This window comes from Loxodonta africana, chromosome 11 (genome assembly GCF_030014295.1).
Source record: "Loxodonta africana isolate mLoxAfr1 chromosome 11, mLoxAfr1.hap2, whole genome shotgun sequence".
NCBI classification, from domain to species: domain Eukaryota; kingdom Metazoa; phylum Chordata; class Mammalia; order Proboscidea; family Elephantidae; genus Loxodonta; species Loxodonta africana.
Window position 1 is genome coordinate 6,739,064 of NC_087352.1, and position 24,343 is coordinate 6,763,406.

The 24,343-nt window shown below is 48.8% G+C and overlaps 3 protein-coding genes across 9 annotated transcripts; 1 reads left to right on the forward strand and 2 right to left on the reverse strand.

Annotated features, from left to right (window-relative positions):
- Nucleotides 1-441: 441 nt before the first annotated feature.
- On the reverse strand, nucleotides 442-2,394 carry B3GNT8 (UDP-GlcNAc:betaGal beta-1,3-N-acetylglucosaminyltransferase 8). Of its 5 annotated transcripts, none has more exons than XM_064293702.1 (2): nucleotides 2,246-2,394; nucleotides 442-1,777 (listed from the first exon to the last, which is right to left on the reverse strand). In XM_064293702.1, exon 2 carries the CDS (start codon nucleotides 1,743-1,745, stop codon nucleotides 552-554), a length of 1,194 nt encoding a protein of 397 aa, XP_064149772.1. In that variant the 5' UTR covers nucleotides 1,746-1,777; nucleotides 2,246-2,394; the 3' UTR covers nucleotides 442-551. The 5 variants fall into 5 exon arrangements, with proteins under 5 accessions (XP_064149772.1, XP_064149774.1, XP_023395700.2 ...); XM_064293704.1 differs by having other exon boundaries at nucleotides 442-1,799; XM_023539932.2 differs by having other exon boundaries at nucleotides 2,148-2,394.
- A 1,484-nt stretch (nucleotides 2,395-3,878) lies between these two features.
- Nucleotides 3,879-18,037, reverse strand: DMAC2 (distal membrane arm assembly component 2). Of its 3 annotated transcripts, XM_010600357.3 has the most exons (7): nucleotides 17,966-18,037; nucleotides 11,560-11,756; nucleotides 10,000-10,080; nucleotides 9,104-9,240; nucleotides 8,284-8,446; nucleotides 7,132-7,327; nucleotides 5,425-5,732 (listed from the first exon to the last, which is right to left on the reverse strand). In XM_010600357.3, exons 1-6 carry the CDS (start codon nucleotides 17,981-17,983, stop codon nucleotides 7,150-7,152), a joined length of 774 nt encoding a protein of 257 aa, XP_010598659.1. In that variant the 5' UTR covers nucleotides 17,984-18,037; the 3' UTR covers nucleotides 5,425-5,732; nucleotides 7,132-7,149. The 3 variants fall into 3 exon arrangements, with proteins under 3 accessions (XP_064149775.1, XP_064149777.1, XP_010598659.1); XM_064293705.1 differs by having other exon boundaries at nucleotides 3,879-7,327; XM_064293707.1 differs by lacking the exon at nucleotides 17,966-18,037 and adding an exon at nucleotides 16,757-17,389 and having other exon boundaries at nucleotides 3,880-7,327.
- On the forward strand, nucleotides 17,815-23,535 carry ERICH4 (glutamate rich 4). Its single transcript, XM_003420750.3, has 2 exons — nucleotides 17,815-19,742; nucleotides 20,399-23,535. Exons 1-2 carry the CDS (start codon nucleotides 19,569-19,571, stop codon nucleotides 20,606-20,608), a joined length of 384 nt encoding a protein of 127 aa, XP_003420798.1. The 5' UTR covers nucleotides 17,815-19,568; the 3' UTR covers nucleotides 20,609-23,535.
- The last annotated feature ends 808 nt before the right edge of the window (nucleotides 23,536-24,343 follow it).

A 24,343-nucleotide genomic window follows, 5' to 3' on the forward strand; every position in this document is an offset into this window, starting at 1 on the left:
TCCTGGAGTTTTGTTGCGGGGTGGGGAGAGCCCAGGGTGACTGGTTTGGGACCACCCCTAGCCTCTCCACTTTAGATAAATAATGCCAGAGCCGTTGGGATATCTACTTCCCCCGGAAACTTTCACAAGCTGGCGGGGCAGCCTTGGCAGGCGGGAAGGGGGTGGGGGTCTTCCTGGGTTGGCCTCCTGCTCTCTCACAGCAGGGAGGAGCAGGACTGGCGTCCAGCAAGGTGGCCAAGGGGCCCATTGCAGCTGGCCGTGTCCAGTCAGGCAGGATCAGTGTTTAGTGTGGGGTCAGGGCACAGATGAGCTTTGCTCCTCTGTCTACCGCTCCAGGGCCTCACAGACGCACAGACAACTCCAGGCCTCAGAGTGGGGAGTGCATGTTTTTTAAAAAAACAAAAAAGTAGACAAAAACAGTCTCCCCGCCCCCCCCCCCCACCCCCCAGGAGTTGCTTAGATAGCCTAGGTCCTAGGACCTCCTCCTGCCCATCAAGGCCCAGGAGAGGCTGAGCCAGGTCTCACACTGGCTTGGCCCTTCCCACCCAGGCTCAGCACTGGAGCTGTGGGTCCTGCAGGTGTTTCCAGAGCCGAATTCTGTCCTGGGGGCTGAGGGGCCGGACCAGCAGCAGGTCACGGACAGCACAGGGCTCAGCAGTGCGGTCTGCCGGCCAGGCTGTGTGGAAGCCTGGGTGGGCTCGGGGCACCAGACCCAGGGCACGGAAGCACAGGCCAGTGTAGACGTCGTTGAAGGGGAAGGGTGCCACACGGGCAGCCGCCTGCAGCAGCCAGGGTGCCAGGCGCCCAGCAATGATGTAGCCACCGCCGCTGGCATACGCTGGGTACTCTCCTTCAAAGAAGGTCTCAGGCACATAGAAGGGTCCTCCAGGCTTCCGGAGGGGCTTGGCCTGGGTGAAGACCTCACCCAGGTAGAGGCCCCGGGCCCAGACCGGGGGCAGACCTCGCAGGTGTTCTAGCAGAGCAGGGGTGCGCACAAAGGCATCGTCCTGAGCGTGCAGGATAAAGGTCACATCGGGGCAGTGGTGGCCCAGCCAGGCAAACAGCAGCAGGTCCTTGAGTGTCTGGTTGAAGGGGACGTCAAAGAAGTCCCAGAGCAGCAGGTCGCTATATCGATGGCTCTCCCAGGCCACCAGTGAGCTCAGGTCAGGGCCCCCCCGACCCAGTGGGGACCCCAGCAGGAAGAGCAGCCGAATCCCTGGAGCTGGACGACCCCACGTCTCCCTCACAGCCTGTCGTTCTGCAAAACGCCCTGGTTCCGACTTGACAGCCAGCAGTAGGTAGGGGACGTCTGTAGCTGAGCAGCTGGCCACTTGGCCGCCGCCACCCACAGGCAGCCACTGCGGGAAGGTACGGCAGGCTGCCGACAGCAGGAAGTGGCGGAGGTCCTCGGGATAGGAGTCAAAGTCAGGGATATCGTTGGCAGCGGCAGCCCCCCAAGCCCGGCAGTCCCCTGCCTCAGTGCTGTCCCCACTGGGCAGGGTCCCTAGCTGCCACTGCTGCTGGTTCCAGTAAGCCGAGGGTAGTGGTCCAGTCTGGCCCAGGCGGGCAGAGAGGTTGGCAGGCAGGGTGGGCTCAAAGTTGGCTGGCGTGGGGCCTGGTGGTGTGCCCCGGGGTCCTGGGTAGGCCTTGCTGAGCCGAGGGTCGTATGCCCACTCGATGTACACCTTGAGGCCCAGAAGCGTGAGCAGTGCTGACAGGCAGAGAAGGCACTTGGGGCAGCGCATGACCCGGCCCAGGGAAGGGGCCACCTCGGGAGCTGCAAGGGAGCCACGGGGGGCCTTTGGGGCATGGGGATGGGCCTCAGAGGGGACCCAGTCTGGCCCCATGGCAGACAGCCTCTCAGTCCCCCCACAGACCCTGCCAACCCCTGTACCAGCTTCTCCCGTCCCAGACCCTCCCTCAACAGGGGCCTCCCACCCCCACCCAGGGACCCGACTGCCCCCATTCCTAGACCTAGGAATCTCCCATTCCAATCCCACTCCAACCTTCTGCTCTTTCAGCTCTCTTGGAGTCCCCCTCCTTCCACCTTCCTAAAATTCCAGAGGTCTACCTGTCCCTGACCCCACCCCAGGGCCTAGGGATCTGGCCTGGCCAGCTCACACCCCACCCCCATTCATTCCTCTCACCAGGAATCAGGATCACTTATTCCCATTCTGGGGCTGGCTCCTTCTTCCTCCCTCCCCCAGCAGAGGCTGGGGAACCAAGGATCTTGCTCCCTCTTTACCTGTGGGTCTGGCTCCCACCAGCTCCTGGTGCCCCGACCTCAGTCAGGCCCTCCCTCGGGTCTCCCTTCTGCCCGTCCGAGCGTGGGTCTAGCAGCCCAGCCAGTCCAGGGCTAGGAGGGAGCGGGAGGCTGGGAGGGCCCCAGGGGCCGGGAGGGGCCGGGGCGGGGCCGAGGGAGGGGAGGGAGAGGGCGGGCGGGCGCCAGACCGGAGTGCTGGGGCTCTGGCGTGTTGGGGCTGGTTTTCTGGCAAGACTGCTGGGAAACATGCAGGGGTGGCCAGAGACACGGCAGACCTTTCGAGGCCTGGGAGGGGAGAACTGGGAGCCTGGGGTCAGGGAGGCCAAGTCCCAGGGAGGGTGAAGTCAGCTCCAGACCTGAGCCTGGGCTGGGTAGTGTCAGAGTGACCCAGGGCGAGGCCGAGTCCCAAGCCGGCAGAGACAGGGAGGCTGAGGGGCTGGCGCCCGGCCGCGGGAAAGAGGCGGCGTGAATGTGCTGAGTGGGATTGGATGGGCCTGGCCAGAGATAGGGATGTTTGTGGTTGCTGCCCAGAGTCGGGTGGGGGTGGGGAAGGGGCTGGTGAGGAGGAGAGGGAGTTAGACGGGAGGAGGGCTGGAGAGAGACATCGTGGAGGGAGGAAGAAGCAGCCAGGGGAGGTCTGGGGGGCAGGCAGGGAGGAGAGAGGAGAGACTGGGGTGAGGCAAGGACTGGAGAGAACTAAGAGAAGAGAGAGAGACAGAGAGAACGGGAAGGTGAGGAGGAGGAGGAAATGGAGTTGGCGAGAAAGAGAAGGGCAGCTGGGAAGCCCATTGGGGAGAGTAGCAGGGAAGAGTGCTTTAGAGAGGCAGGTGGAGAGAGACAGGGGTGTGGGCAGAGAACAAAAGCCAGACCTGTGAAGATGGAGAAGGGAGCTGGCCAGGAACCAGAAACAGCAGATTGAAGGGGAAGAAGGAACAAGCGACAGGGTAGGGGGCACAGGGACCCTGGGGCCTAGCTGACCCCTGCACCTCCTCCATCCCCATCAGTGCCTGGGTGGCCTGTGAGGAATCCTCTCCTGTCCCGTCCCCACCTCCAGCCCTGGAGTCCTCGGCCCTGGGGCCTGGGCCCCTTCCACAGCTGCACAATGACTCCAGAACACTCACATCCGGCTCCCCTGGGACGGAGACAGGGAGGGTGCCTGCCTGTGTTTACCTCCCTGCCCTCCAGAGGCCTCTGCTGTTGGGGCTGCATCAGCTGTCTGGGGAGGCGGATGGGTGGGGCTTCCTCCTGGGATGGAACTAGGGCTAAGCCTGGGCAGACCCTTCTCCTCATCATCCTGGCTTGGGGAGAGACTGTCCAGACCATCTCAGGGACCTTGTCTGTCAGCAGCAACACTTTATTATTTGTCCAGCGCTGACTTCCTCCTCCTGTTTGAATAATGGAGTCCTGGGAACAGCTGGAGGAAGAGGGGTTGGAAGTGCTAAGTTCTAATGGAGAAGGATGCTAGAGTGGGGTGTGACAGCCAGGGGGTGGGGGCAGGGGCTTGAGAGCCTCTTGGTTGTGGGGGGGCGGGGGAGCGGATTCTGGGGCCTCCTTACCCCAGGGCTGGCTTATCTAGCTTCTGCCAGGGGGCACAGAGATTCTCAGCCTGGAGTACTCTGCCCCTGGTGGGGGTTTTTGGAAATTTCTGAGCGTGAAACTTTGGCTGCTATGTGCATCAGTCTGGGTCTAATCAAGAGACAGAAACCACACAGCCATTTAAACGGGGAACTTTAGAATAATTAACTATCACAGGGAATTATTAACTGTAACAGAGGGGTTGGCTAGTAAGAGCTGCTTTCTTGTGGAACACTGGGGAGGTTGGAATATGATAAATCGAATCCAACATACCTGTCTCCTTAAGCCTTTGGACTCCCTCTTCCATGTTATGCCAGGGCAGTTCTGGCATCTCAGCCTCATTAACTATAGGTCACTGCTGAGTCCAAGTTCTAGTCCACTGGCCAAGTGAGCTGTTAAAACCACCTCCAGCTGCACAAGCTAGCCCATTAAATCTGGAATTGTTATCAAGTGCACACATATCAACGGAATAGCCTCATACGCACGCAAAAGCTGGACAATAAGAAGGCCGAAGAATTGATGCCTTTGAATTATGGTGTTGGCGATGAATATTGAATATACCACGGACTGCCAGAAGAATGAACACATCTGCCTTGGAAGAATTATAGCCAGAGTGCTCCTTAGAAGTGAGGATGGCGAGACCTTGTCTCACATCCTTAGGACATGTTACCAGGAGGGACTGGTCTCTGGAGAAAGGCATCATGCTTGGTAGAGGGTCAGCGAAAGAGGAAGACCCTCAATGACATGGATTGACACAGTGGCTGCAACAGAGGGCTCAAACATAGCAACAGTTGTGTGAGGATGGTGCAGGACCGGGCAGTGTTTCGTTCTGTTGTACACAGGTTTGCCACGAGTTGGAACCAACTCGAAGGCACCTAACAACAGTTTTAGATTCCACCCTCATTGGTCTAACACTCTTAGAATCTATTCCTGTACATGTCCCCCAGGTTTTATATACATATATATTTGGAAAGTCTTGCAGTTCTTTTGGTGAATAAACTATTCCTTCCTGGCCATAGTGTGTACCTGTCCCCTGGAGCATGCTGAGACTTCACCTAGTTACGTATAGACCTAGTGGCAGCAAGAGCTGGTTATGATGTCTTCAGACATCCCATTTCGAGGCATCAAGCACAGGAAGCCGGATAGTCTTCTCAAACCCCAGCAGAGAGGGCAGAGTGACTTGGGTGTTCAAGATTGTCAGTCTCCTGTGGTCGCAACCACATGTCTTCATTCCAGATTTCAGGAACCCATTTTTACCAACAAATGCCCTAACTTTCCCATGAGAAACTTGTGCAGACTGTTAATTCAACTGTCATAATTCAACAACCTACAAAATCAAGTTTTGTGTTGGGTTTTTGGCACTATCAGCCCCACAGCTATAAGAAATAAGAACTTCTTTAAGGGCTGTCATGGAAGCACTGATTCCCAGACTAACTTGAGCTAAAGGACCTCAACTTATCATTTTCTATTTGTAAGCACTCAAAAGAATGCATCCTTCACCCTAGTATTTAGGATCATTAGGGCTCCCAAGGCATGTGCCTCATTTGGCACCTCATCACCACCAACGCCAGGTGTCTTAGTCATCTCGTGCTGCTATAACAGAAGTACAAGTGGATGGCTTTAACAGAGAGAAATTTATTTTCTCACAGTCTAGTAGTCCAAATTTAGGGCATCAGCTCCAGAGGCTTTCGCTCTCTTGTCACCTTTGGAGCAAGGTCCTTCTTGTCAATCTTCCCCTGACAAGGAGCTTCTCCATGCAGAACCCCAGGTCCAAAGGACATACTTTGCTCCCACTGCTTCTTTCTTGGTGGTACGAGGTCCCCCGTCTCTGCTTGCTTCCCTTTTATCTCTTGTAAGATAAAAGGTGGTGCAGGCCCCACTCCAGGGAAACATCCTTTACATTGGATCAGGGATATGATCTCAGTAAGGGCGTTAAAATCCCACCCTAATCCTCTTTAACATAAACTTAAAATCACAAAATGGAGGACAACCACACAATACTGGGAATCATGGCCTAAACAAGTTGACACATATTTTTGGGGGACACAATTCAAACCACGACACCAGGTGACAGCTTGATCACCTGTGATGCCAATGCATGCTGTGGGTTTCTAGCCTCTCATTTCCCATTGGCAAGGAGATCAATACTATGCTTGAGCCCAAGGGCATGAGCAAACCAATCCCCAAAACCCATCTTTGTGAATCTATCTCCTAGGATACTCTGAGTACCGATTCTGTATTAGTTCAGATCCAATCAGGAGAGAAAAAACAGAGAAATTTGAACAGGGAAAGTTTAACACAAAGTATTATTAAATATAACGGTGGGTTGGAATAATGAGGGACTGGCTAGTAAGGTGCCTTGGAACTTACTGGAAATCCGCTCCCTGGGGTACGGGGAAGAGTTGTTCGTAGGGAGGCACCTCAGCAGAGGCACTCCCCTATGAAACCACTGGGTGAGGGGGCCGGGAAAGCTGCTGGCCCCCTGGCACTGCAGATTAGGGTGCTGGAAAAGTCATAGGAGCTGGGCACAGGGGAAGCAGCACATGCTGTAGGACCTGCTGAGCGAGCGCACCAGAACTAGAACCAGGAAGCAGAAGCCTTTTGTCTTGTAATGTCTCTCATGCGCCCTCTACTGAAAAAGCTTAGTATCATGCAAGTTGGCAAAGGAAAAATATTTTAAGGGCCCAGATCCATTTTCACAGAGTAGACAAGAGTTGAATTTGGAGCCAAGCGTCAATAAATTGATAACCATGGGACTGGCGGGTGCTACTGGCATTTTGTGAGTGTGGGCCAGGGGTGCTGTACGGCCTGCAGTGAGCTAAGCGGTCCTGCCCTGGGAAGAACCGACCCTGTGTCAGTCAGGGTCTCTGTAGGAAACAGCAGCACACACAAATGAGGGTAACTTGAGAAGGGTCTCTTGACAAGTAGGGGCAGGGTGTGGGACAGCCACAAAAGAGAGTGCAGCCCCAGGGGGCTGCTTACAACAGGGTGCCTTCACCTCCCCCAGGCCTGAGGGAGAGGTTATTGGAACTTGGAAGGAGAGGTGTGTAGAGAGGGTGGCCTAACAGGAGCTGTGACCTTCAGCCAAGTGTGCAGCCAGCCAAGGCACCCCTACCCCGAAGCAGGAAATAAATATCCCCATGGCTACACACCCTCCTTTCCGCTGATCTCCTGCCAGGGCCACAGCCCATTGCTCCCCATCCCCTGCGCTGAATGAACCCAACTGTAAGCCAAAGGGCAGAATCATGAAGAGCTGGTCAGACACTGCACATGGCCCACCGAGATCCGCTTACGTGGGGAGGGGTTGAAGGCTAGGCAGAGACAGGGCCGGCTGCATCCCGAGCCTGTTCCTCTGGTGCCAACTTCAGGCCTTGGGCCCAGTTAGCCCCCAGAACCTTGCAGTTGGGCAGCATCTCCTCCACCAAGATCTGAATGAGGCTGGGGTTGGACACGGCAGGGAGGTCTGAGATGTCCAGCCTGCGGAGGTTCCTGGAAGGAGGGAAGCAGGGTGGGAGGCCAGCATGAAGACAGTGTGTGTGTGAACCCCACTTCAACCCCTAGTTTCCTAAAATTAAAAAAAAAAAAATCTTCACCACACACCAAAGTTCACTGTAGCATTCAATGGCCAAAAGGTGGAAACTACAGAAATGTCTTACCAACAGATGAATGGATAAACGCAATGTGGTATATACGTACAGTGGAATGTTACTCAGCCATAAAGAGAAATGAAGTCCTGATGCATGCTACACTTGGGTGAGCCCTGAAAACATCATGCTGAGTGAAATAAGTCAGTCACAAAAGGACAAACATTGCACGATGTCATTTATATGAAATAAGCAAATATGTAGAAACCAAAGATTATTAGTGGTGACTGGGGTGGGAAGGAGGGAAAAAAGGGAGTTACTGCTTAGAGGGCTGTGAGTTCATGTTAACAGTGGTGGAATAATCTGGAAAAGAATAGTGATGACTGCACAATATGAAGCATGTAATCAATGTCACCGAATTATAAATATAAAACTTGTTGAATTAGGAAATGTTTTGTTATGTCTATTTTTACACACACACACACACACACACGTTTTCATAAAAACCTGCCCAGAAAATGGCAGAGCTGTCCAAAGTCCATGTAACCCACTATGCTAATTAGAAGTAGATACCTCTGGCTCCTATTGTTCTGCAGCAGTGTAAACATCATGGATTTTTCATTAAGACAGAAAACAAAAAGGCAAGACAAACTAGGAGCCTCTGGTTCTCTCCAAGGCCCGCTGTGACTGCGCACCTGTGCCCACCTGCCAGGAACACTAGGCCGCGATGGAGGCAGGGGAGGTGGGGAACTGCCCAGCCACGCCCCCTCCTCACTCGCTCTCCCACACCTGGGCTGGGAGGGATGTGTGCGGGCAGGGACCCAGGCTGGGCAGGCGGGGGTGGGCATGCTGGGGTCTTACTGGAAGTGGTGGAGGCAGGCGAGGCCCCGTTCAGAGATGCGGGGGCAACCGGCCAGCGAGAGCTCCTGCAGAGAGTCAGCCAGTGGGTGGAGGTGGCTGAGACACCAGTCATCCACATGGGGGCAGCGCTGCAGCCAGAGGGACTGAAGCTCCTTCAGGGGCACTGCAGGGGGTAGAGGAAGGATGGCAGCCAGTATCTTTGTGGAGCCCACACTGAGAACCCTTATGGAGCTCACAAGGACCCTTCTGGAGCCCACACCAAGGACACTGCCAGAGCCCAGCACCAAGGACCCTTCTGGAGCCCACCATCAGGACCCTTCTGGAGCCCAACACTGACGACCCTTCCAGAGCACACCACCGAGGACCCTTGAAGAGCATACCACTGAGTACCCTTCCAGCGCACACAGCCGAAAATCCTTCCAGAGCCCACAGTGAGGACCCTTCTGGAGTGCCGACCACCAGGGACCCTTTCGGAGCCCACCACCAAGGACCCTTCCAGAGCCCACTACTGAGGACCCTTCTGGAGCCCACCACTGACGACCCTTCCAGAGCCCACCACCAAGGACCCTTCTGGTGCATACCACTGAAAACCATTCTGGAGCCCACAATGAGGACCCTCCCGGAGCCCACCACCGAGGACCCTTCCAGAGCCAACCACTAAGAACCCTTTCAGAGCTCACACTGAGGACTCTTCTAGAGCCCACCACCGAGGACCCTTCAGGAGCCCACCACTAAGGACCCTTCAGGAGCCCACCACTGAAGGGAGACACTTAGAGACCTTGCCCATACCACCCCCGCAACCCCACTGCACTCCACTCACAGAGGTTGTCCAGGCCATTGTAGTTGAGGGCACACCCACTGGCATCCACAGCCTCTACAGGCACTGCCTGGAACTTCAAGAAGTCAAGAGAGAAATGGCCACGCCCACTTGGCCTGATCCACTCCTCGCCCTGAAACCTGGAGAAGGAAGAGATGGGGGGTCAGCAGGGCAACCCGCACCCCAGGCCCCCAACCTCCTATGTAATACTATTATTGTTCTTTGCTTGGGGCACTTACTATGTATCAGGCCCTGTACTAAGGACTTTATATATATGGTCTTATTGGATCCCTGTGACAATCCCAGCAAAGATGGAATGTTTTCACCATTTTACATAGCCGGAGACTGAGGGTGACAAAGATTACTAACAGTAGTATGAGAGAAAAGAGCTATGATGGGAGAACCTGCGTAGATGGGCAGAAGATACGAGAGGTGCCCAGACATGGATACCATTTCCAAGGAAGTTCCTGGAGGAGGTGCTCAAACCAAATGAGGGTTTTAATTGGAACAAAGATGGGAGTAGATGAGGTCTACATGAATCATGTTTTTCAGAAAAGAATAAAAGAAGGAGAAAAAAATGAAGAAAGAAGGAAGGAAAGAAAAACGGAAAAAGGAGAAAAGAAAGAAAAAGACACATGGAGCACACATGCTACTCCAGGCCTTGTTACAAGTGTTTAGGTTGTGAAATCTTATTCAGTCTTTCCTACAAACTTTGCAGGTTATAGACTATTACCATTCCACTTTACAGATGACAAAACTGAGGCTCAGGAATGAGCCCCCAGGCCTCACAGCCAGCAGGCAGCAGAGACCAGGGACTCACATGGAGTCTGCGTGACTGCAGAGCCCCGATCTGAGAAATGCTTGACAGCCTCCCCACCCCAACACCAGTGCTGTCATACTTGACTGCGCCTCCCTGCTTCAGGATGAAAAAGGCGCCTGTGATGTATGGGCCATATTGATTCTTGATGGAGAGGAAAGATCTGCAAAGAAAACCACAGGGGAGGGTGAGGCCTGGGAACAGCACACCTGGCACCACACCTCAACTGAGAGGGTCAGAGTCCAGAGCACCAGATCTAAGACAGCCTGACAGACAAAGTCAGGCCATAAATACTGAGGCCCACCTAGTGCTGGAGCCCTGGTGGCTCTGTGGTTAAGCACTTGGCTGCTAACCAAAAGGCCGGACTTCAAAGCCACCAGCTGCTCCTTGGAAACCCTATGGGGCAGTTCTACTCTGACTTATAGGGTTGCTATGAGTCGGAATTGACTCAACGGTAACAGGTTATTAAGTGCTGGGCACTGGGGGACACAGTAGTGACCAAGACAGATAACAGGCCCTGTCCTGTGCAGCTGACATTTTAGAGGGAGGCAGATAACAAACCAGGAAACAGCAGCAAATTATATTGTCGATTCCACCTAGAAAGTAAAACAGGGAATGATCGGGAGTGTCTTCAGAGGGCAGAGCGGATGGAGGAGGCGGATTTAGATTGCGTGTCGATAAACACTTCTTGAACGTGAAGACTGTTGAAATGGCCAATGTTTTGTTACCTATATATTTGTTAACACAATTAAAAAAGAAAGAAAAATGCTTCTTGGAGGTGACGTGTACAGGGATCTGAGTGGTGAGAAGGGATGTCAAGGTTAAGGCAAGAGCCTGCCAGTTGGTGGTGGGGTGGGGGAGGGGGCGGTAGGGGGTGTCCTCTGGTAGAAGGTTGAAAAGTCAGTAAGGGCCAGGTCTTTTAGGCCTTGAAGTTTGGCTTTTATTCTAGTTGCAATCAGAAACCATTTAAGGGTTTTAGGCAGGGTGGTAATGCTATCTGCTCTGTGTTCTTAAGAGTCCCTTGGCTGCTTTCTAGATTATGTCAGACTATACACCAAACCAAACCTACTGCCGTCTAGTCAATTCTGACAGAGCAAAACTGCCCCATAGGGTTTCCAGGGAGCGGCCGGTGGATTTCAACTGCCAACCTTTTGGTTAGCAGCCAAGCTCTTAGTATTCACTGCGCCGCCAGGGCTCCATAATAGACTATAGGGGGCAAAAAGCGACCAGTCATATTACTGCAGTAATCCACCCAAGAAATAAAGTGGCTCAGACCAGACCACAAAAAGTGGAGGTGGTGGGAGCTAGTCAAACTGACAATATTTTGGCATTTTATTGATGGACTGGTTGTGGGGGGTAGAGAAGCAAAGAGGAATCAGAGATGACTCCTTAGAATTTGGCCCAAACGACTGGGTGGGCTGTGGTGCTTTTTACTGAGACTAGGAAGGCATGGGGGTGAGCAGATTTTAGGGGGGAATCAAGGGTTTGGTGTTAGCCATATTGAGATGCTGGTGGGCAGCCCGGTTACTATAGGAGTCCCTGGAGGACATAAAGATGCAAGAGTCAGCAAGGGGCTCCCTGAGGCCATTCAGAACCTCAGCAGATGGATCTGGACAAGGTCATGCAGGCCAGGGGTTCTTACCGATTTTCCAGCTGTACCTTCAATGCCTGCTTACGGAAAAAGTACTCCCTCAGAGCCTGCACATCGTAGAAGTGGTCACCCAGGAACTGGACCAGTGTCCTCCTCTTCCTCTGATTGCCCTTGGGGCCCACCATCCTGCTTAGGTCATGGACACCCCTGGTACTGCTGTTCCATACTGGGACCACCAGGCACAGGGACTGGGGAAGGGGAGAGGAAAGGAGGGACTGAGCCTGGAACCTCCTGTGAGAGACAGAACTGGGTCCCTCAGTTTTTGCTCCATGTATACTTGGCTCCCTGGCTCTTGCTAGATTCTCCTTTTAGAACTTCCAGATTCTGCCTTTGGAACTGCCAAAATTTCCCCATGTTTTTTTTCAAGTTCTCCCCCTTAATCAACCCGACATTCTCTCCTTGGTTTAATCAAACTTTCTTGGTTTTCCCAATCTTTTATCTCAACGCATTCATTATCTGACCTTTTAATTTCCCATAAATTCCCCCTTTAATTTTTATCCAGTTCTCTCTGGGTATTCCTGAATTACCAGTTTCTTTCCCCCTGAAAACAAAAAAACCAAACCCGTTGCAATTGAGTCAATTCTGACTCATAGCGACCCTACAGAACAGAGTAGAATTGCCCCTTAGGGTTTCCCAGCAGCTGGTAGTTCTGAACTCTGACATTTTTGGTGAGCAGCTGTAGCTCTTCACCACTGCCCCACTCCAAATCGCCCTTCTCTTAAAGCCTCAAACTGTTCCTTTTCTTGCGCTCAAAGGTCTCCTCTCCACTTGCCCCAAATTCTCTTTTTGTTTTAACCAAATTCTCTTGTTTTTCAGCCTGGTACTGGTACAATGACAGATACATTGACCAACGGAACACAATTGAGAACTCAGACGTAGATCTATCCAACTACAGTAACCTGATCTTCAACAAGGGCCCGAAGTCCATCAAATGGGGAAAAGACAGTCTTTTTAACAAATGGTGCTGGCAAAACTGGATGTCCATCTGCAAAAAAATGAAACAGGACCCATACTTCACACCATACACAAAAACTAATTCAAAATGGATCAAAGACCTAAATATAAAGCAAAAAACTATGAAGTTCATAGAAGAAAAAATAGGATCAATGCTAAAGGCCCTAATACATGACATTAACAGGATACAAACCGTAAGAACAACACACAAACTCCAGAAGATAAGCTAGATAACTGGGATCTTCTAAAAATTAAACACTTATGCTCACCAAAAGATTTCACCAAAAGAGTAAAAACAGAACCTACATACAAAGCCAACAGCCAACATCATCCTAAATGGAGAAAGCCTGAAAACATTCCCCTTGAGATCGGGAACTAGACAAGGATGCCCTTTATCACCATTCTTATTCAACATTGTGCTGGAAGTCCCAGCCAGAGCAATTACGCTAGATAAAGAAATAAAGGGCACCCAGATTGGCAAGGAAGAAGTAAAAGTATCTCTATTTGCAGATGACATGATCTTATACACAGAAAATCCTAAGGAATCCTCATGAAAACCACTGAAACTAACAGAAGACTTCAGCAGAGTATCAAGATACAAGATAAACATACAAAAATCAGTTGGAGTCCTCTACACCAACAAAAAGAACTTCAAGAGGAAATCACCAAATCAATACCATTTACAATAGCCCCCAAGAAGATAAAATACTTAGGAATAAATCTTACCAGAGATGTAAAAGACTTAAACAAAGAAAGCTACAAAACACTACTGCAAGAAACCAAAAGAGACCTACATAAGTGGAAAAACATACCTTGCTCATGGATAGGAAGACTTAACATCGTAAAAATGTCTATTCTACCAAAAGCCATGTATAGATACAATGCAATTCCAATCCAAATTCCAATGATATTTTTAAATGAGATGGAGAAACAAATCACCAACTTCATTAAGGAAGGGAAAGAGTCCCTGGATAAGTAAAGCATTACTGAAAAAGAAGAACAAAGTGGGAGGCTTCACTCTACCTGATTTTAGAACCTATTATACTGCCACAGTAGTCAAAACAGCCTGGTCCTGGTACAACAACAGATACATAGACCAATGGAATAGAATTGAGAATCCAGACATAAATCCATCCACATATGAGCAGTTGATATTTGACAAAGGCCCCAAAACAGTTAAATGAAGAAAAGACAGTCTTTTTAATAAACAGTGCTGGCATAACTGGATATCCATCTGCAAAAAAATGAAACAAGACCCACACCTCACACCATACCCAAAAATGAACTCAAAATGGATCAAAGACCTAAATATAAAATCTAAAACGATAAAGATCATGGAAGAAAAAATAGGGACAACGTTAGGAGCCCTAATACATGGCATGAACAGTATACAAAACATTATAAAGAATGTAGAAGAGAGACTAGATAACTGGGAGCTCCTAAAAATCAAACACCTATGCTCATCCAAAGACTTCACCTAAAGAGTAAAAAGACTACCCACAGACTGGGAAAAAGTTTTTAGCTATGACATTTCTGATCAGTGCCATATATCTAAAATCTACATGATACTGCAAAAAGACAAATAACCCAATTAAGAAATGGGCAAAAGATATGAACAGGTACTTCACTAAAGAAGACATTCAGGTAGCTAACAGATACATGAGGAAATGCTCACGATCATTAGCCATTAGAGAAATGCAAATCAAAAGTACAATGAGATTCCATCTCACTCAAACAAGGCTGGCATTAATTCAGAAAACACAAAAATGTTGAAGAGGTTGTGGAGAGACAGGAACACTTATACACTGCTGGCTGGAATGTAAAATTGTACAACCACTTTGGAAATCAATTTCGTGCGTTCTTAAAAAGTTAGAAATAGAAGTACCACACAATCCAGCAATCCCACTCTTTGGAATATATCCTAGAGAAATAAGAGCCTTTACACGAACAGATATATGCATGCACATGTTCACTGTAGCACTGCTTAAAATAGCAAAAAGATGGAAGCAGCCAAGATGCCCATCAACGGATCAATGGATAAATAAATTATGGCATATTCACACAATGGAATACTACGCATCCATAAAGAACAGTGATGAATCTGTAAAAATTTCATAACACCGAGGAATATGGAAGGCATTATGCTGAGTGAAATTAGACAGTTGCAAAAGGACAAATATTGTATAAGACCACTATAATAAGAACTCGAGAAGTAGTTTAGACAGAGAAGAAAATATTCTTTGATGGTTACGAGAGTGGGGAAGGAAGGAGGAAGGGAGAGGAATATTCACTAATTAGATAGTAGAAAAGAACTATTTTAGGTGAAGGGAAAGACAACACACAATACAGGAGAGGTCAGCACAACTGGACTAAACCAAAAGCAAAGAAATTTCCTGAATAAACTGAATGCTTCGAAAGCCAATGTGGCAGGGTCAGGGGTTTGGGGATCATGGTTTCAGGGGACATCTAAGTCAACTGGCATAATAAAATCTATTAAGAAAACATTCTGCATCCCACTTTGGAGTGGCATCTGGGGTCTTAAACACTAGCAAGCGGCCATCTAAGATGCATCAATTGGTCTCAACCCACCTGGAGCAAAGGAGTATGAAGAACACCAAAGATAGAAGGTAATTATAACCCCAAGAGATAGAAAGGGCCACATAAACCAGAGACTACATCAGCCTGAGGCCAAAAGAACTAGAAGGTGCCCGGCTACAACAGATACCTGCCCTGACAGGGAACACAACAGAGAACCCCTGAGGGGGCAGAGAGCAGTGGGATGCAGACCCCAAATTCTCATAGAAAGATCAGACTTAATGGTCTGACGGAGACTAGAAGGACCCTGGTGGTCACGGTCCCCAGACCTTCCATTAGCGCAAGACAGGAACCATTCCCGAAATCAACTCTTCAGGCAGGGATTGGACTGGACAATGGGATAGAAAATGACACTGGTGAAGAACGAACTTCTTGGATCAAGTAGACACATGAGACTATGTGGACATCTCCTGTCTGGAGGGGAGATGAGAAGGCAAAGGTGGTCAGACACTGGCCAAGTGGACACAAAAAGAGAGTGGAGGGAGGGAGTGTGCTGTCTCATTAGGGGGAGAGCAATCAGGAGTATATAGCAAGGTGTATATAAATTTTTGTATGAGAGACTGACTTGATTTGTAAACTTTCACTTAAAGCACATTAAAAAAAAAAAAAAGAGGGAACCTACAGACTGGGAAAAAAATTTGGCTATTAAAAATCAGACAAAGGTCTAATATCTGAAATCTACAGGAAAATCCAGCACCTCTACAACAAAAAGACAAATAACCCAATTAAAAAATGGGCAAAGGAAATGAACAGACACTTCACTAAAGAAGACATTAAAGTGACTCACAGATACAGAAGGAAATGCTCGAGATCACTACCCATTAGAGAAAGCAAATCAAAAGCACAATGAGATACCATCTTACTCCTTCATTACTGGCACAAATCAAGAAAAAAACAGGAAATAACAAATGTTGGAGAGGCCTTGGGGAGATCAGAACTCTTATGCACTATTGGTGGGAATGCAAAATGACACAACCATTTTAGAAAACAATATGGTGCTTCCTTAGAAAGCTAGAAATAGAAATATCATATGATCCAGTAATCCCACTCCTAGGAATATATCCTAGAGAAATAAGAGTCGTCACACCGACAGACATATGCACACCCATGTTCACTGCAGCCTTGTTCACTATAGCAAAAAGATGGAAACAACGTCAATACCCATCAATAGATGAATGGATAAACAAACTATGGTACATACACACAAATATTATACAACGATAAAAACAATGATGAATCTGTGAAGCATCTCATAACATGGATGAATCTCGAGGTCATTGTGCTGAGTTAAATAAGTCAATCTCAAAATGACAAATATTGTATGAGACTGCTACCGTAAAAACTCATGAAAAGGTTTACACACAAAAAGAAACAATTTTTGCTGGTTATGAGGGAGGGGAGGGGTGCAGATGGAAAAACACTAAATGGACAATAGGTAAGTGGTAACTTTGGTGAAGGGTAAGACAGTACACAATACTGGGGAAGACAGCACAACTTGTCCAAGGCAAGGTCATGGAAGCTCCATGGACTCATCCAAACTCCCTGAGGGACAGAATTGCGGGGCTGATGGCTGTGGGGGCCATGGTCTCAAGGAACATCTAGCTCAACTAGCATAAAATAGTTAATAAAACATTCTTACATTCTACTTTGGTGAGTAGCATCTGGGGTCTTAAAAGCTTGTGAGCTGCCATCTAAGATACTCCACTGGTCTCACCCCTTCAGGAGCAAGGAAGAATGAAGAAATCTAAACATACAAGGCAATGATTGGTCCAAAGGGCTAGCTGACCACATCTACCATGGCTTCCACCAGACTTAGCCCAGTACGACCAGATGGTGCCCAGCTACCACCACTGACTGCTCTGACAGGGATCACAACAGAGGATCCCAGACAGAGCTGGAGAAAAATATAGAACAGAATTCTAACTCCCACAAAATGAACTGGCTTACTGGTCTCACAGAGATTGGAGAAACCCCAAGAGTACGAGGGGTTGTTAACCAAAGTCATAAAACAACATGTGTACTGAGTATTTAATAAGAAACTAGTGTGTTCCATAAATCTTCATCTAAAGCGCACACACACAAACAAGATTTCTTTAAAAACAAAAACAAAAAACTCTTGTTTTTCCCAAATTCTTTGGTTAATTTTGCCTAAACCCTTATTTTTCCCCAAAATTCTTCTTAAACTCTCAACTTCTCTCTGTAATGTTTTCTAAATTAATTCCCTGGTTTTACCTTATTCCTTTTTTTCTCTTTCTAAATTCTCTCCTTAAATTTCCCCAGCTCCTTCCCTTGTTAGGTGCCCTTGAGTCCGTTCGGACTCACAGCCGCCAAATTCACCTCTTGGTTCCTGCCCACCCCTTCGCCCCTTATTATCCCTTTGGTCTCCCATCAAAATTCCTAATTCTCCCATAAATTTTGCCCAAATTTATTCTTCGGCCTCCCGCCCTTGGCCCTTAAATCCCAGAATCTTGGCCAATCCCTTCCAACCCCCTCACCCCGCTTCTAGGTCCCAATTTCGCCTTCCCATTGGCTCCCGTAGTCTTAACCCTACCTCTGATTGGCTAGACCATTACTCTTCTCCCCGCCCCTCAAAGCTCCCCGCTTTCCCATTGGTTTTTGTCCGCCAAGTCCCCGACCCCTCTCAACCTCTAGAACTCATCCACCGCTTGTGTCCCCATTTTCCCAGTACAATAGCCCCCGGCCTACAATCCCAGCGCGAGGCTTAGCGGGAGAGGCTCCTGTTCCCTTACGGCTCCTTGCCCCTCCCCGGGTGCCAACAGGGGTTCTGAAGGCGGAGGCAGCAGAGAAAGCTTCAGTTTGGGAGGCCCTAAGAGCTCCGATCACCTACCGCCCTGGGCGCCGCCATCTTGCTAGGGTTACATACCGGAAGGGGCCGATCTTATTTTCCTGTCCCGCCCATGTGTTTTAGTAATAGGCTGCTTCTCTCATGGCCACGCCTCTCTATTTTCCAAACCTCCTCTTAAAGGCGCAGAGTCCCTGAGTGATGCAAAGGAAAGGTTGGCGTTTCCAGTCCACCAGAGGTGCCTTAGAAGAAGACCTGGTGATCTAAAAACAAAGACCAAACCCATTGCTGATGAGTGGATTCCGACTCATAGCGACCCTCTAGGACAGATTAGAACTGCCCCATAGAGTTTCCAGGGAGCGCCTGGTGGATTTGAACTGCTGACCTTTTAGTTAGCAGCCATAGCTCTTAACCGCTCTGACAGCCTGGTGATCTAGTTCCAAACTATTGAAAACCCTGTGGAGCACAGTTCTACTTTGACACACATGAGGTCGCCTTGAATTGGAATTTACTCAAGGGCAACCGGTTTTGTTTTCTTAAAGGCATAAGTATCTTTTGGATTAGGGATTGCTCAGAGTGCCCTTTGCACAGCTCTTATGACTCTGAGCCTTTCCCTAGGAGAGGGTGGGCAGTGCTTCATGTAATGTACCGTTTTTCCCTCCTACTGAGGTGAGACTAGCATTGTGAGGTGTTAAACTTCAGGTTGGAGCTCTCAGCATGAAGATTCGATGTGGAGTCTTGTGGATAGAATTATTCATTCATTCATTCCACAAATATTTACCTAGCCTCTACCACGTGGCAGGCATTATTCTGTGTGCTGAGGTTACCACGGGGAACAGGACAGACCCATCGTTCTCTCAGGGGGTCAACATTCCAGGTGGGGAGAGGCTAGATGAAAAACAAATGAGTGAGCAAGCTGACTTATAGTGACCCTATAGGACAGAGTAGAACTGCCCCATATGGTTTCCAAGGAGTGACTGTTGGACTTGCACTGCTGACCTTCTGGTTACCAGCGGAGCTCTCAACCCCTGCGCCGCCAGGACTACAGATAGTGTTTGGTAAGAATCAAATAAAAAGCAAGTAGTACAATAGGGAGTGACTGGGCCCTGGAGCCATCAGGAAAGGCCTCTCCGAAGAGGGGATATTTAAGTGGAGGTGAAGGGTAAGGAAAGAACCACTCAGAGATCTGGGGGAAGAATACTCAAGGCAAAGGCAAGAGTAAGTACAGAGGACCGAAAACACAATAAAATATTATTTTAAAAAAAGAAAATAAAAGAGTAAGTGCGAAGGACCTGAGGTGGGAGGGACCCAGGAGAAGTCAAGAAGCCAGACATCAACAGATACGGGGCGCCCAGGAGGGGCCAGGCTTGGGCAGGTACTGGGAAGAGGCAGGATGAGGTGAACTTTGACCTTAGTGCGAGAGGCTGGGGTTGGACCCTTGTGAGCAGAGTTGAGGTTAGACTTAAGAAGGAAACAGAACACATGAGGCTGGCTGACTCTCCCTGGAGAATGAACTTTGGGACGCCTCTGTCAGCCCCCCTTGGCCCCGCCTGGCTGCCCTTCACTCCCTCCAGCCGCAGCTCCTCAGGGAGCTGGGTCACTCTGGACCTTGCTACTTCCTGCTCCCTGTGGCCACTGCTCAGAGGCTATGGAGCAGTGGAAGCAGATGAGGCAGGCTGGGCTGGTGCCCCTGGAGCTGGGCCCACCCCCGAGGGCTTTGAGGGGGGTCCCCCCAATGGAGAGGCCTGGCCAGGCCTTCGTTCTCCCACAGACGGACACTGATGGTGCCAGGGAGAGGCTGTTGTGGATCTGGGAGGAGCTGGTGAGTGGGGGGTGCGGATGGGGGAATGGGGTGGGGGGAGGGTGAGAGATGGAGAGAGAGAAGTCTGGAAATAGAAAGTGCCAGTGACAGAAATCAAAAGTCAGCAATTGAGAATCAGGAATAAAGAGAAATAGAGGCAGAGGCAGGCGGAGAGAGAGATGGAGACATAGCCCCAAGGAGTGAGAGACAACAATAAAGAGATACAGAGAGACCAAGAAAGAGACAGAGATGGAAAGCAGAGACTGAGAGCAGAAGCAGAGGCAAAGCGACAAAATGTTTGCAACAGAGAGATCAGGGGCAGAGAAGTGGAGAGACAGAGAGACAGGACATGGAAAGATGTAGAGACAGACAAATGGAGACAGAGATCGATAATGAAAGAGGGAGACATAATAAGAGAGACAAAGGAGACAGACTCAGACAGAGAGAGAGGTGGAGATGGTGAGGGATGCTGAAATGAGAGACAGGCAGAGATCAAGAGATACTGTCAGAAGCAGGCTGACAGATCAGGGCCTGAGGTCCAGAGACACACTGAGGCCCTCACCCCAGAGCTTCGGGTCAGGACTTGAGGGGGACCTGCTCCCCCCAGGTCCTGGGTCAGCATGCCAATCCTTGCCTTTTGCTGTGGAATGCCCACAACTTCCCCTTCCCACTGGCAGGGGAACCTCCGCCGAGTAGATACCCAGCTGCTGGACCAGCTGTGCAGCCTGGCGCTCGAGATGGGGGCACTGCGGAAGGAACTGGAAGAGGAGGAGGAGAGCAGTGAGGAAGATGAGGAGGGTGAAGAGCCCCAGCAGAAGCAGGAGGAAGAAGACCTGGAGCCTTCCTGCCCAGCCACAGGCCTCCCTGACTTTGAGATGACTATCTGACTCCTCCCCGTGTGTTTTCAATGAGGTGACATTTATGCAAAGAAGAAGGTAGGATTTGCAGGTCAAATCAAGATTTGGAATCAATACCTTTTCCTTGAGCAAGTGCTTCCTCTGCAGGGGTCTTGGATGAGAGCTGTGGCCCTGTTTGCAGGTGATGTGGAAAGTTTTGCAGAGAAGTTGCAGGTGTATTTGCAGATAAGCCGTGAGCGTGTTGCCGGCGATACACAGAGGTTTGCAGCTGAGAAGCCGATGCTTGCCTGGGACATGTGGCTCTTTGCAAATATGATACAGATTCTTTTAAATGAGGTTTTAGATCAACACTGTCCAATACGGTGGCCACCAGCCACATGTGATATTGATAGTGAGCCCTTGAAACATGGCTAGTCCAAATTGAGATGTGTTGGAAGTGTGAAAGACACCAATTTCAGAGGCGTAGTATGATAACAAGAATGTAAAACATTTCAATAATTTTTTATTAATTACATGTTGCAATGTTATCATATTTTATGTGTATATAAATTATATATGAGATTAAAATTATGTAAATTAATTTCTCCTGTTATTTTTTTTCGCTTTTTTAATACACAGCTGCTAGAAAATTTAGAATTACATACGTAGCTCTCATCGTATTTTTTAGAGTAATATTTTATTGTGTTTTTGGTGAAGGTTTACACAGTAGTTTATGTTCCCATTCAACAATTCCTGCACAAGTTGCTCAGTGACATTGGTTACATTCTACGTAATGCATGTGTAGTTTTTTTAACTGTGGTAACATATATTTAACATAAAATTTGCCATTTTGACCATTTTTAAGTCTACAATTCAGTGGCATTACTTACATTCACATTGTTATGCAACCACCACCACCATCTCTTTCCAGAATATTCTCATCACCCCTAACAGAAACACCATACCCCTTTCTTCTTGCCCTGCACCCCTGGCAACCTCTAATCTATTTTCTGTCTCTGTGCATTTACCGATTCTAGATAATCCCATTGTATTTTTCTTGCACAGCACTATTTCAGACATCTGAAAATAAAGTGTGGGTGCAGTGCAATGGATCGATTTTGTGTGGCCATGGTCTCGTAACTGTGCAAATAAGGCAATGGTGGCCCACCAAGGGGATTGGTCAGTTTTGCCTTAAAAGAGAGTCAATTCCAAAGCAGAGAGAGGATCCTACCACCACCAAGGAAGAAGAGCCAGGAGCACAGAGTGTGTACTTTGGACCCGAGATCCCTGTCTTGAGAAGCTCCTGGAGCCAGGAGAGAGAACTCTGAAGACAGTGAGAAGTGGTGGCAGGAGAGACCGGCAGGAGACCATGCAGTGAACATCTCAGCCCACAGAGGGAGAAAGCTGAGTGCCTGGAGTGCCTCTGGGGACTTACTGGCAGGGGCTAAAAGAGCTTTTTAATACTTGCCTGAGCAGGGCAGAGGCCTAGGGCCAGAGAGAGGTGTGCCTGTGAGCACAGCTGAAAAGAGGCTATCCTGATGGAAAAACTGTATCTTGAGTATTCCTGAGCTTGAACTGTAACCTGTTAATTCCCTAATAAACCCCATAATCGTGAGTATTGTCTGTGAGTTTTGTGTGGCCATTGCAATGAATTATCAAACCCAGCAGAAAAGTAGAGAGAGGCGTGGGAGGGACAGTTGGTGTCAGAATTGGTAAAGATGGCGGAGAGAGGAGGCATGTCTGACCTCTGCCTCATAGGAATCAGCCTTGGGCTGTTAATCTTGATTCTCCTCCCTTGGGATGAGAAAGGAAATCAGACTCCACCCCCACATTGTTTTTACAGTGGGTGTGGGAATGTGAGCTGCCAAATTTACAGATGTTTTCACAGATGTGTTGCAAACATGTCAAATCTCCACCTGCAGAAGACGGGCAAATGTTTGTGGTTGGTTGCAGACCAGAAGTAAGAGTTTGCAAATGACTACTGCCCTGGGCCACAAATGTAGAAAAGATGTCCAGGATAGCAGGTGAGGGCTCCATCCTGAGGGAACACATCTCTGTGGAGACATTTGAGCATTCATAAAACCATGTCTGGTGAGGACAACCACACATGGATGTTTTTGTAATTCTTTATCAAGGAATTTCTTTTTTTTTTGAAAATGATCTTCAAGACCCTGGGCTTGTTTATTTGTTTGCACTTTGGTATAGTAATAGCTATTATCACTTAATGAGGACTTTTAAGATTCTTTTTTTTTTTATTATTGTACTTCAGATGAAGGTTTACAGAACAAATTAGTTTTGCATTAAACAATTGATACACATATTGTTTTGTGATGTTGGTTGCCAACCCCACAACATGTCAACACTCTCCCCTTCTCGGCCTTAGGTTCCCCATTACCAGCTTTCCTGTTCCGTCCTGCCTTCTTGTCCTTGCCCTTGTGCTGATGTGTCCCTTTAGTCTCGTTTTGTTTTATGGGACTGTCTAATCTTTGGCTGAAGGGTGAGCCTCAGGAATGACTTCATTACTGAGCTAAAAATGTGTCCGGGGGCCATACTCTCGGGGTTTCTCCAGTTTCTGTCAGAGCAATAAGTCTGGTCTTTTTTGTATGAGTTAGATTTTTGTTCTACATTTTTCTCCAGCTCTGTCTGGGACCCTCTATTGTGATCCCTGTCAGAGCAGTCAGTGGTGGTAGCTGGGCACCATCTAGTTGTGCTGGACTCAATATGGTGGAGGCTGGGCAGTTGTGGTCCATTAGTCCCTTGGACTGATCTTGCCCTTGTGTCTTTGATTTTCTTCATTCTTCCTTTCTCCAGACAGGGTGAGACCATTAGAGTATCTTCAATGGCCACGTGCAAGCTTTTAAGACCCCAGATGCTACTCACCAAACAAGGCATTTTCTAGTTGGGAGTGAGGATGTTGCAGACAGGTGAGAAGTTTGCAGAAGAGATGTTGGGTCCCTGTCCTTGAGGTCGTTCTCCTTAAAAACAACCCGCTCCTATTCACAATAGCCCAAATGTGCAAACAACCTAAATGTACATCAGCTGATGAATGGACCAACAAAACGTGCAATACCCACACAATGGAATATTACACAGCCACGAAGCAGGATGAAGTCCTGATACATGCTAGGACATGGGTGGGCTTTGAAAACATTATGCTAATGATGTGAAAGAAGCCAGACACAAAAGGTCACATACTGTATAATTCTATTTGTATGAAATTTCCAGAGTAGACAAATCCATAGAGACAGAAAGTAGGTTGGTGGTTTCCAGGAGCTGGTGGGGGGTGGAGAGGAATGGGGATTAACCTCTTCATGGGTGCCAGATTTTCTTTTGAGGTGAGGAAAGTAGATAGTTCTGAAACTAGAGAGAGGTGATTGTTACACAACATTGCAAATGTACTAAACGTCACTAAAGTGTACACTTTAAATGGTTAATTGTATGTTATGTGAATTTTACCTCAATTAAAAAAAATGAAAATGATATAAAAAAAAAAAAAAGAAAACTCAAGCTGCTTCTTTTTGACCAATGGGGTCACCAGGACTGGGGGGTACAATGCAGGGGTAGGGCTCAGGCTCCATGGCCAACCTTGTCCCCCTTTGCGAACCTGAGCCAGATATGCAGCAGGCTGGGAACTCTGCTGTGGGGCTTGGGGGGGATGTTGAAAGTCAAACCTAGCACCCAGGGTAGGAGAAACATACCCCACAGAGCATGCAAGTGAGCAGGGCTTCCTCTCCCACACTTGGTGCTCTGGACAGAAGCTGGGGAATCCCAAGTGTCTCCTCGGAA